The sequence below is a fragment of the Chrysochloris asiatica genome, unplaced genomic scaffold, assembly GCF_000296735.1.
Source record: "Chrysochloris asiatica unplaced genomic scaffold, ChrAsi1.0 scaffold00075, whole genome shotgun sequence".
Lineage (NCBI taxonomy): Eukaryota > Metazoa > Chordata > Mammalia > Afrosoricida > Chrysochloridae > Chrysochloris > Chrysochloris asiatica.
In genome coordinates this window covers 12,184,996-12,200,423 of record NW_006408593.1, presented here as the reverse complement: position 1 = coordinate 12,200,423, position 15,428 = coordinate 12,184,996, and the positions used below count along the sequence as shown (strand labels likewise).

Sequence of the window (15,428 nt, the reverse complement as noted above, 5' to 3'; positions counted from 1 at the left end):
CTAGCGCATCAATTCATAGCGCCACACCAGGACTCAGCAACTGGTCTACCAGGGGCCAAAAGACTCGATAGGACTTGACCTACGTGCACTGAGGCACCTAAACACAGAAGGCTCCCCTTAGCCTCCCCACGCCAAACAACCTACATTCTTACAAATGTACACCGGTGAAGGCGGCTGCCACCACTTTCCCTCCCACATCCACATGGAATATATACTTCTTTCATGCTCCCCATGACTCCTCGCAACCACCACACACAATCTTCATTCTTATGCACTTGGTTCAAATCAAACCCTTGGGGACAAAAGTTACAGTGTCCCCCATGTACACTTCTTACACAATTATGCTCACTTATTACTCAAACTGGAGTCCTGGTGTGGCGCTGTGGGTTAATACGCCAGACTGTAAAGCCGTTTGAATTGCAAGGTCGGTAGTTCGAGCTCACTAGCTGCTCCTTGGAAACCCTATACAGGGTCGCTATGGGTCGGAATCGACTCGACGGCACTTAACAACAACAACTACCCCAGCCTCTCACACTCAGAAATACAAGAGGAACAATGACCGTCATACAAGCACCAATGAGGAACAGACATGTTTCCCATACAGACAAATTCATTCAAATCAAAATTGCTTCCTACCTTTTCACACACCCCTAACACCCAGCGTTCTAACAATACAATAGCCAAAGGAGCCTGTAGATCTCTAACATCCACGAATTCCCTCCACACGACTTATGCCCTCGGAAATACATTTGCAAAGAACAGTAACAGTATACCACTCCCGTTCATGGACAGACCATGTTGCTGTTGCTACTGTTAGGTGTCGTTGAGTTAACCTCCAATTCTGGGCGACCCCAGGTGTGCTGAGTAGAGCTGTTCCCTAAGATTTTCAGGACTGGTTCTTTCAGAAGCAGATCACCAGGTCTGTCTTCCCAGGTATTTCTAGGTGGGTTTGAACTGCCAATCTTTTGGCTAGTGGTCAAGCACTTAACTGTTTGCAGCACCCAGACACACACACAAATACCCACCAAGACAATGGTTCCACGTTGCCGTATCCCTCTTAACAAGCACACAGAGAGAAATACATCTCGCATGCACACAAGTACACTCTCAAAGGTGGCAGAAATCTTCCTCCTCCAGACACGAGAAAGCAAATGAGTAGCCATGTATGGTGGCAGAGCCGTCACACACATGCCTGGGATTCAAGAGCTACAGCAGCCTCTGAGAGCTAGCTCCAGGGCTGACAAAGAGAGGTCAGGAAGCTAACGAGCATGATCTTCTCCTTTCCCTTCCCTGTCACCTCCGCTCCCCATACCCTGCCACCCTGATGCCCACTGCAGCTGAGTGCCACTTCTGTTCATGCTGCTCTCTGCAAAGCCACATCCTGTGTCACCTTCACTTTCACCCTTTCCTTCGTGGTTCTGGCAGCTCATTTTTCCAGCCTCAGCCAGACACTTGTAGCCAATGCCGGAGGCTGTGGCCTGAGGGCAAGCCTATGAGAACTAGCCAGCATCAAAGGTCCAGAAACTTCTCCCAGCTGCCCTCAAATTTCCTGCTGGCTTGGAGAAGGTGGGGACCAGCCCTCCAGACAGCAGCTGGTGCCAGAGTGGTCAGGAGAAGGGGATGAAATTCCCAAGCAGATCTGACACTTGCTTCCTGGAGTACCTGGGTCCTAGTGGGGAAGTTTCCCAGGATCAGAGGTGGATGAAGAGTTTCCTCAAGGTCCTACAGCTGGTTCCGAAAGCTTCAACATCCAGCTCCACACTTCTGTGGGAGCTCTTTTCCACAAATACTTATGCGGTTAGCTTCCTCCATTCTTAACCTCCCGTGAGCTCAGGTCTCACCATGCCAGAGCTCCCCTACTCCATGCTGAGAACCCCCTTCCCTTGTCTGTGCCCTTCTTTGTGCCTCCATGGAGCTGCAGGCAGCAGGTGGTATCATGGTACTTCGCCCACCTCTCCACCCCAGAGAAAAGGCTCCCAGAGAGACAGAAGTCCCTGAGCCCACACCCAGGTCATCCCAAGAACCTACTGTGTCTGGGGGGCCTCGGCTGGGATCTGTGGCACGTCCCAGGATCGGTAGCGCCACATCTGCCTCAGTGCCCCAGGCTGCTGTTCCTCTCCTGTCCCCAGCGTCTCCGCTGGGCCCAGAACTGCGGCCACATCGCAGCCTCCCCCGGCACTGTGGCCGGCCCCCAGTGCGTTCATCCTGCCCAGCGACTCTCTTCCTCTTTCGGCACTTCCTGACCTGGGGGGGGGTGGCGGGGGGCAGCCTGCGAGAGGCCTGCTGGCCAAGGAGCAGAGGACCACAGGCCTTGCAGGCGCCTTCCGCTGGCGGGGGCAGGAGGCGACTGCGCTGTGGAGCTGCATGGGAGGGCCAGGGGCAGGTGGGGACAAGCCCAGCCCAACAACAGGAGACAGACAGCCCAAGAGTCAGAGGCTCCAGGCCGCCACCAGGCCTGCCTGGACTAGAAGCTGCACCCCACCCCCAGTCTGGTCTTCCTTTCCGTTAACCTCTCCCACCTTCACTTCTTAACCCTGCTGAGGTTTCCCATTCATCACAGCCACTGGGAATGCTGGTTGGGGTGCCTAGCTCTCTGTCCTTAGCACCTCTGTATGACTGTGGCCCAGGCACATGGGAGTAGCAAGAGCAATGTGGGCAGAATCAGAGATGTGGGGCATGTCCTGTTTTTGCCACTTACCAGCTATGTAAATTGGTCATAAGCAGGTCATAAACCACTCTGAGCCACCTGGACTGACTTTCAGAATGTGGTTGGGTGCTGTCCAGTCAATTTTCAACTCATTGTGATCCCGTATGACAGAGTAGAACTGCCCCATAGGGTAAGGATCGCTATAAACAGATAAACAAATGAATACACTCTGAAAGGACCTTTTCTGAGCCTCTGTTTTCTTTTCAGTAAAATTGGAGGGGGCAATAATAATAATAGAATTTACAGGGATGTGGGAGGATTAAGTGAGTGGGGAAAGGGTTTACACATTCATTCATTCAACAAATATTTACTGAGTGCCTTCTATGCGCCCGACACTGTGTCCATGAGCAGCGATCCCGCACAGTGACAAAGCAGGGCTTTGTCCTCATGGACAAGGATAGTAATGAGACAAATAATGTCAGGTAACATTGTAAAGAAAAAAAATGAAGCCAAAATGAAGGAGGAAGAGATGGGGGTGGTATTGGAAAGGGGGGATGGTGAAGGTTCTGGGGAGGTGATCACTGGAGTCTGAATGAATCGAGAAAGCAAACTCTGACAGTCTGGGGAGATAGCATGCTAGGTGGAAGGAAGAGCAAGGGCAACAGCCCTGAGAAAGAACATGCCTATGGTCCCTGAAGACTAGCAAAAAGACCAGTGTGGCTGGACAGATAGATCTCTAGAGGCCAAACTGTGATGGTAAAGAAATAGTAAGCCATTTATTATTAGAGTTGGTTCTGCACAAGGAATTGTACCTTCCTTAAATACTTTTTACTCACACTGCTCTATGATGAGTCGTATACATGTGTGTTACCCCAGGAAGGCTGTGAGTTTCTCGAGGACAGAAATGGTGTCAGTTCAGCTCAGTTCAATAAGCCCTGAGGCACAGAATCTGCGGGGGCGGCGGTGCACACAGTGCAATCCCTTCTCTAGAAACCTTGACAGGGTGCTATAGTCACTTTGCATCCTCTAGATTGGAACATAATATTTTCCAATAAATATTTGTTTAATAAATGCATACTATCTAATGAATAATTAATACTCAGTAACAATGAAACAAAACTAGTATCTCTTGGACACTTCCATGCCAGAAACCTACTGAGTACATAAACACACAGTAGCTCACTGGTGGTGGTTGGTGGTTATGTGCTGTGGAGTCGGTTCTGACTCATAGAGACAGTGTACAGGGTTTCCAAGGCTGTAAATCTTTATGGGAGCAGAAAGCCTCATCTTTCTCCGTGGAACAGCTGGTAGTTTTGAACTGCTGACCTTGTGGTTCACAGGTGGATTCATTTTAATCCTCTCTGAGCCAACTCTGTTCTTTTCCTCCTTTTACAGATGGGGATGAGGGACAGTGGTGGTTCAGGGGTAGAATTTTGACCTTTCTAGTAGGAGACCCAGGTTCAATTCCCACTTCATGTTCAGCTACTACCTGTCAGTACAGTCTCCAGACTACGGTTGACTAGGAAGAGAGGCCTGGAGATTTCCTTCAGAAAAATAAATCCCTAGGGATCACAAAGATCTGATCCACAACAGTCACTGGGCAGTTTTAAATTCCATTGTGCGTGGGATCCCCATGCGTTGGGGACTGACTCAGTGGCAGCTAACAAAAGCAACATCATAAATGTCCCCCAGCTGGTAAGTGGTGCGAGTTAGACTCTAACTTGGGTCTGGCTCTTAACTAAGCTGCTCTGTTGCTTTCGGTTGGGGATGTGGGCAGGTGATGTGCCTCCGCTTCATCAGCCCCTTTCCCAAAGACTCTCCTGCCAGTTCATCATCTCTGGGTCACTCAAGGCTGTGACCTATCAGAGACACTGCCAGCTAGGCCAAGGCCAATTCTGGAAGGAGGCCTTGTAGGGTCTTATCCTCCTCTCCAAGGCATTCTCCAAGCCGCTTGATCAGTTAAACAGAGGAAATGGGGTTGGGCTTGTTTTCCATCTGAGGCATCTGGCAGCCCCGGAGCAGCAGAGGGCAGGAAGTGTGGCTCCTGGAGGGGAAGCCAGGCAGGCTGGAGGCTCTAAGGGGCAGAATAATCCCAACTGTGACGTTGGGGCCCCCTTGAGCTTGCACGCTTCAAAGCTGTCAATCATTACTCTGCTGTCCAGGTGTGGTAGGGAGGCCAAGGCAGGAAGGGACAGGTGCACGCGACTGGGGAGGATGCCCTTGGCAGTTCCTAGGACAATATGTGTCAGCACTGGGGAGCTGGGGACCCCTTGGAATTCACCGGGATCCACACAGGAAGAGGAATCTGGGTAAGAAAATTATTCTGGGCTTGGATGAAGCCCCAGAGGGTAAGGTGTTCTACTTTCCATGGCCTGGATGAACAAGTGGGAGCTGGGGAAAAGCAATGTACCAGGGCAGTGAACAACCCACGACCTGGACATTCTCTGCTCTCAAAACCCATCAAGCCAGCGTCCTTGGCCTGGCCTTCAAGGATCCTAATGTGCTGCCTCCTCTCTCCTTTTGTACTTTGCAGGCTTTTCCTGCAGAGTTTTTCTTGCGATTCAGGCCATGCCAGTGCCAGCCTCAGTAGGTGCTCAATAAACCCTTTTTCCTTCCCTCTTTGCTCACACTTCTTTCAACATGCCATCCTCATCCCTGCCACCCCATCTGCTTTTGCAGCCCTTCATGTTAGACTGTCAAAATCTCCATCCTCCAAGCCCCAGTGCACGCAGCAAAGGTAAGAATGTGGAAAGAGTCCCAGATACAGAGTCTCCATTGGCTCAAATTCCAGTCCTTGCTGTGTGACACTGGGGCTTCATTTCTAAAACGAGTGGGGAATCAGAGATAGGGGTGGTATTGGAAAGGGGGGATGGGGAAGGTTCTGGGCCTTCATTTCTAAAACAAGTGATCTCTAAGATGGTTTCTAGCTCTGACAGTTCCATTGGAATCTCCTTCCCTTGTCTCTATTCACTGACAAATATTTTGTAAATCTCTAATAAGGAGTCCTGGTGAGGTGCTGTTAGGATAAGCACTGGACTACTAACCACAAGGTTGGCAGTTCAAACCCACCAGCCAGCCACTCCTTGGAAACACTATGTGGGGTTATGGGGTCGCTATGAGTCAGAACCGGCACTTAACAATAACAGTAAGTGTCAAATACCATTCCAGAGTCAGAACTCCCACCTGACTATCTCCGACACCAAATTAATTCCTACTGATGGTAACCCACAGGACAGAACAGAACAGGGCTCCTTGTTGTCAATAATAACCTACTGCCATTGAGTTGATTCGGACACATAGTGACCCTCTGTAGGATTTTTATGGCTGTAAATCTTTACAGGAGCAGAAAGCCTTCTCTTTCTCCCATGGAACAAAAACAGCTGGTGGATTCAAACTGCTGACCTTGTGGTTAACATGCCAACTCTTAATCCACTACGGTACCTGGACTCCTGTTCCAGATGATTTGATCTTTTGTGTACATTAGTCTTGTTTCTTTATAAGATTCTAGAGCCCTACACAGCTCCTATGGAGTCCTGGTGTGGCGCTGTGGGTTAATGCGCTGGACTGCAAAGTTCCTTTGAACCTCAAAGTCAGCAGTTCAAACTCACCAGTCACTCCTCAGAAATCCTATACAGGGTCGCTAAGGGTTGGAACTGACTCAATAGCACTTAACAGCAATGCAGCTCCTAGCTCAGTACTGGGCACACAGTGTATACTCAGTAGCCTCTCCTGGAAGCTGAAATAAGTTGACTGTTGTTGTTGTAGGTGCTAGTTGCCTTCTTGTTAATTTCAACTCATGGCAACTCCGTGTGTGCGGAGTAGATCTGTGCTCCACAGGATTTTCAAGGCTGTGACCTTTTGGAAGCAGTTCACCAGGCCTGTCTTCCCAGGCACCTCTGGGTAAGTTTGAACCACCAAGCTTTCTTTGGTAGTTGAGTGCTTAATCATTTGTGCTACTCAGAGACTCCAAGTTGAATATATGCAGTTGTCCAAAAAAGCTGAGCAAGAGGGAGACAAACTGGCTTCCTTCTACATGAACACTTGTTGTTAGATACGCAGGGATTTTGGTCTAAGTCTCTCTCTCTAGGTCTCCAAGTCTGTGATGAGGTACCTGCTGAAGCCCTTGGGAACAACTCAGAGCCTGAGGGTCCCTTTAGATCGCTGGTCTCTGTGTAGGCGTCAGGCCTCTGCCCCAACCTGAGGAGACTGATGATGCTGGGCTGCAGGTGTCACTGGCTAAGGACAGATGGAAATTTGATTAGGCTCCTTCTGGGCAGCTTCATTAAAGTCATGAGCAGGCAGGACCCTGGAGGTGGGGCTGGGAACCCTTTCTCACTGGGGCAAGACATTTGCTTTGTGACAGCTAGGCAGCCAAAAGTGGTCCCTAAAACCTCAAGTTTTGTTAGAAGTTGTCCTTTGGCACCTTCCAGGTCCCCAGGCTGGAATTGTAAGGAAGCTTACTTTGGGTCAGCTAGTTGTTATTGTTAAAGTGCCATCAAGTTGGTCCTGACCCATGCGACCCTGTATAGGGTTTCTGAAGAGTGACTGGTGAGCTCGAACCGCCAACCTCGTGGTTCAAAACGACTTTGCAGTCCAGTGCATTAACCCACAGCACCACACTAGGACTCCTAGATCTCCCCAAAGGGGACCAAGCAGCCCAGGGCAGCATCAGCAGGCCTCCTACCCTCTCCCTAGCTGCTGGCTCCTGAGCCAGATTGCAGAACAGCCTTTCAGCTTCTTTACCCCTCTCCTAGTCTCCTCCTCTCCCCAGGGATGTGTGCACTTACACAGAGCCAAAAGTAAAGCTCTTTAAATATGCAGGTCAGGTCCTCAGCAGTCTGCCAGAGCAAAAGGCCATGGATTTGGGATTAAAACAAATCTCTGGCTGAATCCTAGCTCTACAATTACTGACTGTGTGATCTTGGACAAATTGCTTAACTTCTCTGAGGTTCTGTTTGTCATTTGTAAACTGGTGATTAGAACAGGCACTCCAACTCTTAGTGACCCCACGTGGCAGAGTAGAAATGCCTCCATAGAGTTTTCTAGGCGGCTTTTCTCCCTTGGAGCTGCTTGTCATTAAGTGCCCTTGAGTTGGTTCTGATCCATAGGGTTTCCTGTATAGAGCTTGAACCACCGACCTTATGGTTCAATCTGACTTGCAGTCCAGCGCATTAATCCACAGCGCCATGCCAGAAGGCTGGGTCCTAACTGCCAGCCTTTCTGTTAGCAGTCCGGTGCTGAACCGTTGACCCTCAGGGCTTCTCCTGACAGTCACCATGGGGACTAAATGAGTTTGCAAGGGACCTGGCACACTAGCATAGGGTGGATCTACAAAATATTCTAGTTCAAGTACGGGAAACCTTTTTCAATTGGGGGACTGCTCAGTGGACCTCACTTTCTCTGGGCCCCTGCTCAGTTTTCCTCCCTGAGCCTCTCAGGCCTGCAGCATAGTTCACACACAGTGGAGCCCTGCAAAAGTCTAGCGTCCAGTCCCATGCCTGGGAGAAATGTTCCCCCCATTTGTCCCTGGGACCCCCTCTGAATGCTCTGTTCTGAAAATGTACCAAATGAAGTAAAACTGAGAGCTTCAGACCTAGGCTTTTGTGATGCCTGGCTCCTGGTCACAATCCTGACAGTCTACCAAGCAGAACCTAGTTATATACTCAGATGATTCTATTGTCATGGTACAGAGCTGCTAGACATATGTCCCAAGGCCTGGGGTGCCACAATGGGACTGAAGAAGCCCCTCTTGAGGACTCCAGTCTCCACACTTCTGCCTTTGGTAAGGCCTGCCTCCCACCCCCACCCTCACAGGGCACTGCCCTTCTTGGCCTTTGACTCACTTGTCAGCACAGATCCCGAGGGGGCTGGGTGGGTAAAGAGTTCCGGGCTGAGCCCAGCCCTTCCCAAAAGAAGGGAAAAGGATGGACCCCTGCTTGCGGCTTCCTCTGGCAACCGCCCCCTCCCCCAGCTCCAGCTCCAGCTCCAGCTCTCTGCCCCCGGTTTTTGCATTTTTAATTCAGGACAGAATGTGATCTCTTGCAGCTCCTTGCTTTATCCTGTTGCTATTTAAATTACAAATCGGCCCCATCTCCCTGTCACTCTTGGATTATTTTTAGCTTCTGGTAAATAGCAGCAGGGAGAGTTGGATCAGGTGCCCCTCCCTCGAGGAGCTGTGTACCCACAGCCGCGTGCCCGCAGCAGGGGGCACCCTCCCTTGCCAGTTGGCACCCCCAGTCGCTCCCTGCCAGCCCTCTGTTGGGGGAGAAGAGATAGGAGGAGGGCTGCAGGCTGGGACCTACACAGATGTTCAGCTCCCGCTTTTAGTCACGATTAAGCTCAGTCACCCACCCAACCCTCAAGGCCGTCCTCCTTCAGGCCTTCCAGGACCATCCAAACCACAAGGAGAGTCAACACAGACTAGATGACAAAACATCTAGCTTGTGTTTCATCCCTTCTACGAGTCAGGAGTCCTGCTGTAGTACTGTAAAATAAACAGTGGACTGCTAACTGCAAGGTTGGTGGTTCAACCCCACCAGCCTCAGAAACCATATGTAGGGCTGCTATGAGGCTGAACTGACTCAACTGTACTTAACAACAACAACAACATGAGTCAGAAGGGAAGTCTCTGGGCAGTATGAATGGTTAACATACACGCAGCTGCTAACCCAAAGGTGAGAGGTTTGAGTCCACTCTGAGGCATCTTGGAAAAAAGCCCTGTATGATCTGCTTCCGAAAGCTCACATCCATGAAAACCTTAGGAATGCAGTTCTATTCTGCAACACATGGAGTTGCCAGGAGTTGGAATCTACTTGAGAGAGACAGGTTTAGTTGTTTCCGAGTCATGAGTCATCCCTGGGGGATTAACAAACTTGGCAGCTAACTGAAAGAGGGGAGGTTCAAGTTCACCCAGAGGAGCCTAAGAAGAAAGGCCTGGACGTCAGCTTCTGAAAAAGCAGTCATTGAAACCCTATGGAGCACAGTTCTACTCTGACACACATGGGGTCACCATGAGTTGAAATTGACTAGACAGCAATGGGCTTTTGAATGAATCAGGAACTTGACATCTCTTATCTTTTTTAGTTTTCTCAGTCCCTCTCTTGTGTAGGTAATATTATTTCCATTTTCCACAGAAGGAACAGGAGGCAGAGGTGACTATGACCGACCAGTTAGAAAGGTGTGGGGCTAGGAGTCAGAACCCAGGTCTCTCTGATTCTAAAGCCTGTGTTTATACAGTGCATATACACTGTACTGCATCTCTTAGCAGAAAGTCTGTGCCATTTTGCTCAATGCCCAAGTTGACTCCTAATACCCACTGTCGGCTATTGTTTCCTGTGTGTTTGTCTGTCCCTATATAAGGTCAGGGACTAGCAAAGTGTGGCTCACAGGCCATATACAAGATGCTGCTTGCTTTTGTGTGACCTGTGGGCTGGAACAGTTTTTATATTTTTAAATGGTTGAGGGGAAAATCTAAAGAATAATATTTCATTATAGGGAAAATGATGTGGAATTGCTCTATAGAGCAATACAGCCATGTTATCATTTATGTATCGTCTGTGGCTGTTTTCAATTCCTGAGTGGCAGAAACAGTTAAGTGCTTGAGGACTAGCCAAAACGTTGGCAGTTCAGTTGCCTTAGAAGAGAAACCTGGTGATCCGCTTCCAAAAGTGAAAGCCCTGCTCTAAAAAGGATCATAATAGGAGGTCCTGGATAGAGTGGGAGAAAAGTGTAGAACAAAACTCAAAATCTTAAAAAAGACTGGGCTAACTGGTCTGACTGGTTGTTGTTAAGAGTCGTGGAGTCAGTTCTGACTCATAGTGACCCTGCATAGGGTTTCTGAGACTGTAAATCTTGGCAGGAGCAGAAAGATTCTTCTTTCTCTCACTGCATGGCCGGTGGGCTCAAACCACCAACCTTGTGTTTCTTAGTCCAGAGCTTATTCTAGACAGAGCCACTGTACTCCTGAGGGAGACTGGTTTGTTGTTATGTGCCATGGAGTCGATTCCGACTCATAGCGACCCTGCATAGGGTTTCTGACGCTGTAAATCTTTACGGGAGCAGAAAGCCTCATCTTTCTCCCACAGAGCAGCTGGTAGTTTCGAACTGCTGACCCTGAGATTAGCAGCCCAATTTGTAACCACTATGCTACCAGAGCTCCTTAGGGGAGACTAGGGGAGCTCACTTAATCACTGTTCAGGCCTGGAACTGAACTCGCCCTCAGGGCTCAACTTTTTGCCAAACAATAGGCAGGTCTATTATTGTTGTTAAGTGCTTTTGAGGTTCTGACCCTGAATAGTTTTTGAGGATTGGCTGGTCTGTCTATAGGGTGAACAAAAACACCAGGGAGGTATGCACTCCTTAGAACAATCAACAACATCAAAAGGGCACCATTCGCCCAGGGATAAATCTCAAAAGGCAGAAGGAAGACCGGAAATGGTAAACACAGGAAGGAAGTGGGAAGAGTACTGTTCCATTGTGGGACCTGCAAGTCAATGTCACAAAACAAATGTGTATGAATTATTGAAGAGCAAGCCAATGTACTCTGTAAACTTGCACTCAAATGACAACAAGAGGTAAAAAAAGAAAAAGTAAAAAGGTCCTCGTCCTTGAAAACCCCATGGAGCACAGTTCTATTCGCAACACATGGGGTCACCATGAGTCAGAAATGACAGGATGACAACTAACAACACAACAGCCGCGGTGCTTAGTAGTGGCAACAGAGACTGCATGACCTGCGAAGTCTAAAATATTTACGGTCTGGTCCTTTGCAGGAAGTGTGCCAACCCCATGCAACACCATTTTCTACAAATGCTGCCTTGGCATAGTTGTGAGACCCCAGCTCGAGGCCGGTCTGTTCCCCTTCTTGAGCAGCTAATGATTAAGTCCACTCTCCAACTTCTCCATTTATCAGCTTCTTTTATTCCTGGGCCACCATGTCCTCATCCTAATCACTCTGGGGCCAGGTACCCAATAACGCGGGATAGCCCCCATGCCTCCCAGTCTGCAGAACGATTCCAAATGCTCAGTTTCCAGGAAGCCTGTACAATTCAGCTAATTCCACCCTGTTTGCCATACATAAGCCCTCTTCTACAATTGCAGCTGCTTGTGACCTTGTCCCTGGGTGTAAGTCCCCGTGTGGCCCTCTGCATCACGGTGTACTTTACCTTCCAGTTTCTGGGACCTGTGAGTATAATAAAGCTAGTTCTTTTCCATGACCTCCGTGACTTTTCTTTCCAATGTCGCACCTGGCTTACCAGTCCATGGGATCTGTATCAGGATCTCTAAAAATAGGACTTGAACATCCATTTAAAAAGCAATCCCAAGAGATCTGGGCTGGGAACTGCTGGGCTTAGTCCCAAAGGTCATGGTTGCATCTCCCGACTGGTCCTTTCAGACTCAGCCCATTATCCTTTGCATCTCTTTGGCTTTTCCCATCTGGACCCTTCCCTCCAATGGCCTCATTAGCTCCAAGATCCTTTAGGAATTCCTTGAGGGTATGGGAGAGATCTTTCTTCTCAGCCAAATGCAGACATATGAGGTCAGGACACACCCTCCATACCCTTTTTTTTTCTTTTATTGGAAACCAAAAATCCAACCCATTGCCTTGGAGTTGATTCACAGCACAACAGTGTTTCTTGGCTGGAATCGTTATAGGAGGGAGCATCATTAGCCCTTTCTTTCAAAGCACTGCTGAGGGGTTTGAAGCGCCAACCATTAGGTTAACATTTGAATGACAATCATTTGCACCCCTCAGGGATCTGATTGGAAACCAAGCAGGCTCTGACTCAAGTCCTTCCCTTACCTCCCCCTCAGCCCCCAACCTGGTATCTGGCCTTGTGCCAGGCTCAGACCTGCCTTCTCTTTACCCACTTAAAGCTGCTGCCAGGCTGCTTCTGGCCTATGCCAGGGCTGGAATGAGGAGAACTGATTTCTCAGAAGCCCACGCATCCCTACAAGCCTCTACTGTCCTGCCGACAGCCCCTGTCCTCACTTACGTCAGAGGCAGCCAGGCCACCGGCCCATTTCCGCTTTTCCATCCCTCGCCCTCAGATTTTTGCACCCGCACATTTTGGTCTAAAAGTCTTTTCTCCCTGTGAAGGGCTTTCAATTGCTTTTCTTAGCAACTCCTCACAGCAAGGTGGGAGGTTTAGTTTTGAGCCAGAGCAGCAAGGAACTGTGGTGGGTGGAGGATTTAAAAAGGGACTCAATGGGCAGCTGCTGCCAGCCTCAGGGCAGCCTGTCCATGTAGAACAGAGTCGGTGCTTAGACCACTGCAGATGGAAGCCACATTGGAGGTCTTAACCAGAAAGTGTAGCTTCTCCTACTGCGGTCTCATGGGCCTGGCACCTGGAGAGACTTCGAGGACCTCCTTGGGGGTCTCTCCTTGCTTGATGCCCTGTCCAGTTCTGGACCTAAGGTTGGGCTCTGGCCTGAGCCCAGGATGTGGGAAGGTACCGTGTCTGATCTGTCCAGGTGTGACAACTGGACACCGCCCTAGTGTGGTCCTCTGCAACGCTCACACAGGTCATCCAGGGGTCTCCTGTTCCCTCTGAAGTTTGGTTACTTTGTGTCCTTGGCAACAAGATGGACTGGGCTGTGGGGTCTTCATTCAGAAACCACCCTGGAGTAATCCCACATTTTGTATTTGCCTCTCTGTGTGTAGTGGTGGTGGTGGTGATGAGCCGTGGAGTCGGTTCTGACTCATAGCAACCTTGTATAGGGTTTCCAAGGCTGTAAATCTTTAAGGGAGCAGAAGCCTCATCTGTCTCCCACAGAGAAACTGGTAGATTCAAACTGCTGACCTGCTCATAATCCACTATGTTACCACTAGACTCCATTCTAGTGGAACAAGCTACACTTCCTACCTCAGCTCTGTGGTGTGGCTGCATGTGGCATCCTCCATCCCAGCCTTTCACATATTGTCTGCTCCCCACCCACCAAGCCTCTACCCAACTCTGGCCTCCTTTCCAACTCCAGATGCTGCTTGTTCCTCCTTCACAGCCCAGGGCAACCTTGGGAGTCATCCTTCATGTTACAGACGAAGAACTAAGGTCCAGAGAGAGATATTATCTAGCTCAAGGACACACAGCAAATCTTTGGTAAAAGCAAGAAGACAAAGCAGGTCTTCTGACTCCCAGGATTCTACATTGTACTCCCCCCTACCCCAGGTAGTGGCTGAACTTTTGGGGATTCTTCCATCTGCTGCCAGAAGGCATAGGCAGATGTCAACCTCCTCTCAGCCGAATGTTCTGGAAGAATTTGGCAATGGGAGCCCATTGTACCTTATTACTCAGAGTGAAGGCGAGGTGGAGGAGGTGGGGCCCTGTTGAAGCTGAGCCCTCTTCCCATTCATTCTGAGCAGCCCTGACCTGGAGCAACCTTCTCCCCTTCTCTCCCATCCACCCCAAATTACGGGGACCTCACAGTCATTAAGAGAATCCATCAAGCTCCCAGGGCTGGGCTGATTTGATGAAACATCTTTCCAAACACCCCAGGGAGAGCCAGGGTAGTTTCAGACATAAGGTAAGCCCCATTGGTTGTGGATAGACAGGAATGTGTCCTAACTAGGCCATAGTTTCAAAGACTTCAGATGCTCCATTATTCCTGCTGGGGTCAGCAAGTCCAAGGAGAAGCTGTGGTCTGAGAAGAGGAAGGTAAAGTCTGCGCTGGGATGTACCCCATCCCAAAGATCCACTGTCAGTGTGGCTTACCCACCCTTGTTCAGAAAGAACCCCTCCCTTACATACATCCATTCCAGATCACTAAATTGGCCCCTGGCGCCCAGTCCAGCTTGTTCCTCCTGAGGTGGTAAGGACCAGGGAGAGGGAGTCCTGATTAAAAGCTATCGTGGTGGAGGTTCAACCTGCCATTGTGGGCATTAGCGAGAACAGATCCTGCAGGGACCCACCCACCCCCATCTCACAGCAGCAGGGGTTCAGCTGTGGTGCACAGGACACTCGATTGACATTTGCACCCACAGGAGAGCTCAGATTAGAGTTGCTGAATGAGTAGGGGGTCCTTTCTTTCTCTTAGAGGAAGGGTGTGTGTGTGTGTGTGTGTGTGTGTGTGTGTGTGTGTGTGTGTCTTACTCATCTCTCTCCTCAGAGCCCAGCACAATGCCGGGCACACAGCAAGCACTTCCGTATGGTAATTCCATGTTGCACGACTAAGGCCATCCGGAGAAGGAAGTCTCCCAAGTTTCCAGCACCAGTGGGCATTCAATGAATGTTGCTGAATGTGGGAAGTGATCCCACCGCTGCGCGTCCTAGCGCCCCAACTTCCTTACCTGTAAGACACCTGCTTACGTAGGTGCATGTGGCGGAAGTGCTCCTCCAGGGGGGGCTCTGGGGCAAGGCCCCGGGGCCCCTCCGGCCACAGCTGCGAGACTGCGGCCTCCTCCCCACGCCGGCAGCGCCTCCGCACTACCTCCTCTTGGGTTGCTCGACCGCCGCCAGGCCCGTCTCCGCGGGGCTCTCCGCCTCCCGGCCCCTCCGCCATGCCGCGACCTCCCCGGGTTCCCCGCTCAAGTTCAGCGTCTCTCTTCCTCCCGGGCTGGAGGACTCGACGCGGGGAGGGTGGACGCGTTGGGGTCCGCGCGTCCCTCCCGACGCCGGGCTCAGACGACCGGCGCAACAAGGTGCGGGGCGCGGCGCCTGGGGAGGGTGCGCGGCGTCCTCCTGCACCCCTGGGGGGCCTGGCGGGCGTCGGGGCTGTGTGGTGACCCGGGCGCCACCCGGACGGACGGCTGGCGCAGGAGCTGCTCTGGAGCCCAGCGAGAGCG

General features: G+C 50.5%; 1 protein-coding gene across 2 annotated transcripts in view; it reads right to left on the bottom strand.

Moving 5' to 3' along the window:
• DGKZ (diacylglycerol kinase, zeta) overlaps positions 1 to 15,145 on the bottom strand; it is a 43,699-nt gene extending 28,554 nt beyond the window's left edge. The window contains exon 1 of one of the 2 annotated variants that reach the window (XM_006865050.1): positions 14,934 to 15,145. In XM_006865050.1, coding sequence (XP_006865112.1) covers positions 14,934 to 15,145 — 212 coding nt within the window. Of the gene's footprint in view, positions 1 to 2,028; positions 2,205 to 14,933 lie in introns of those variants that run through there. The other variant, XM_006865049.1, reaches the window with a different exon arrangement.
• Between the last annotated feature and the right edge of the window lie 283 nt (positions 15,146 to 15,428).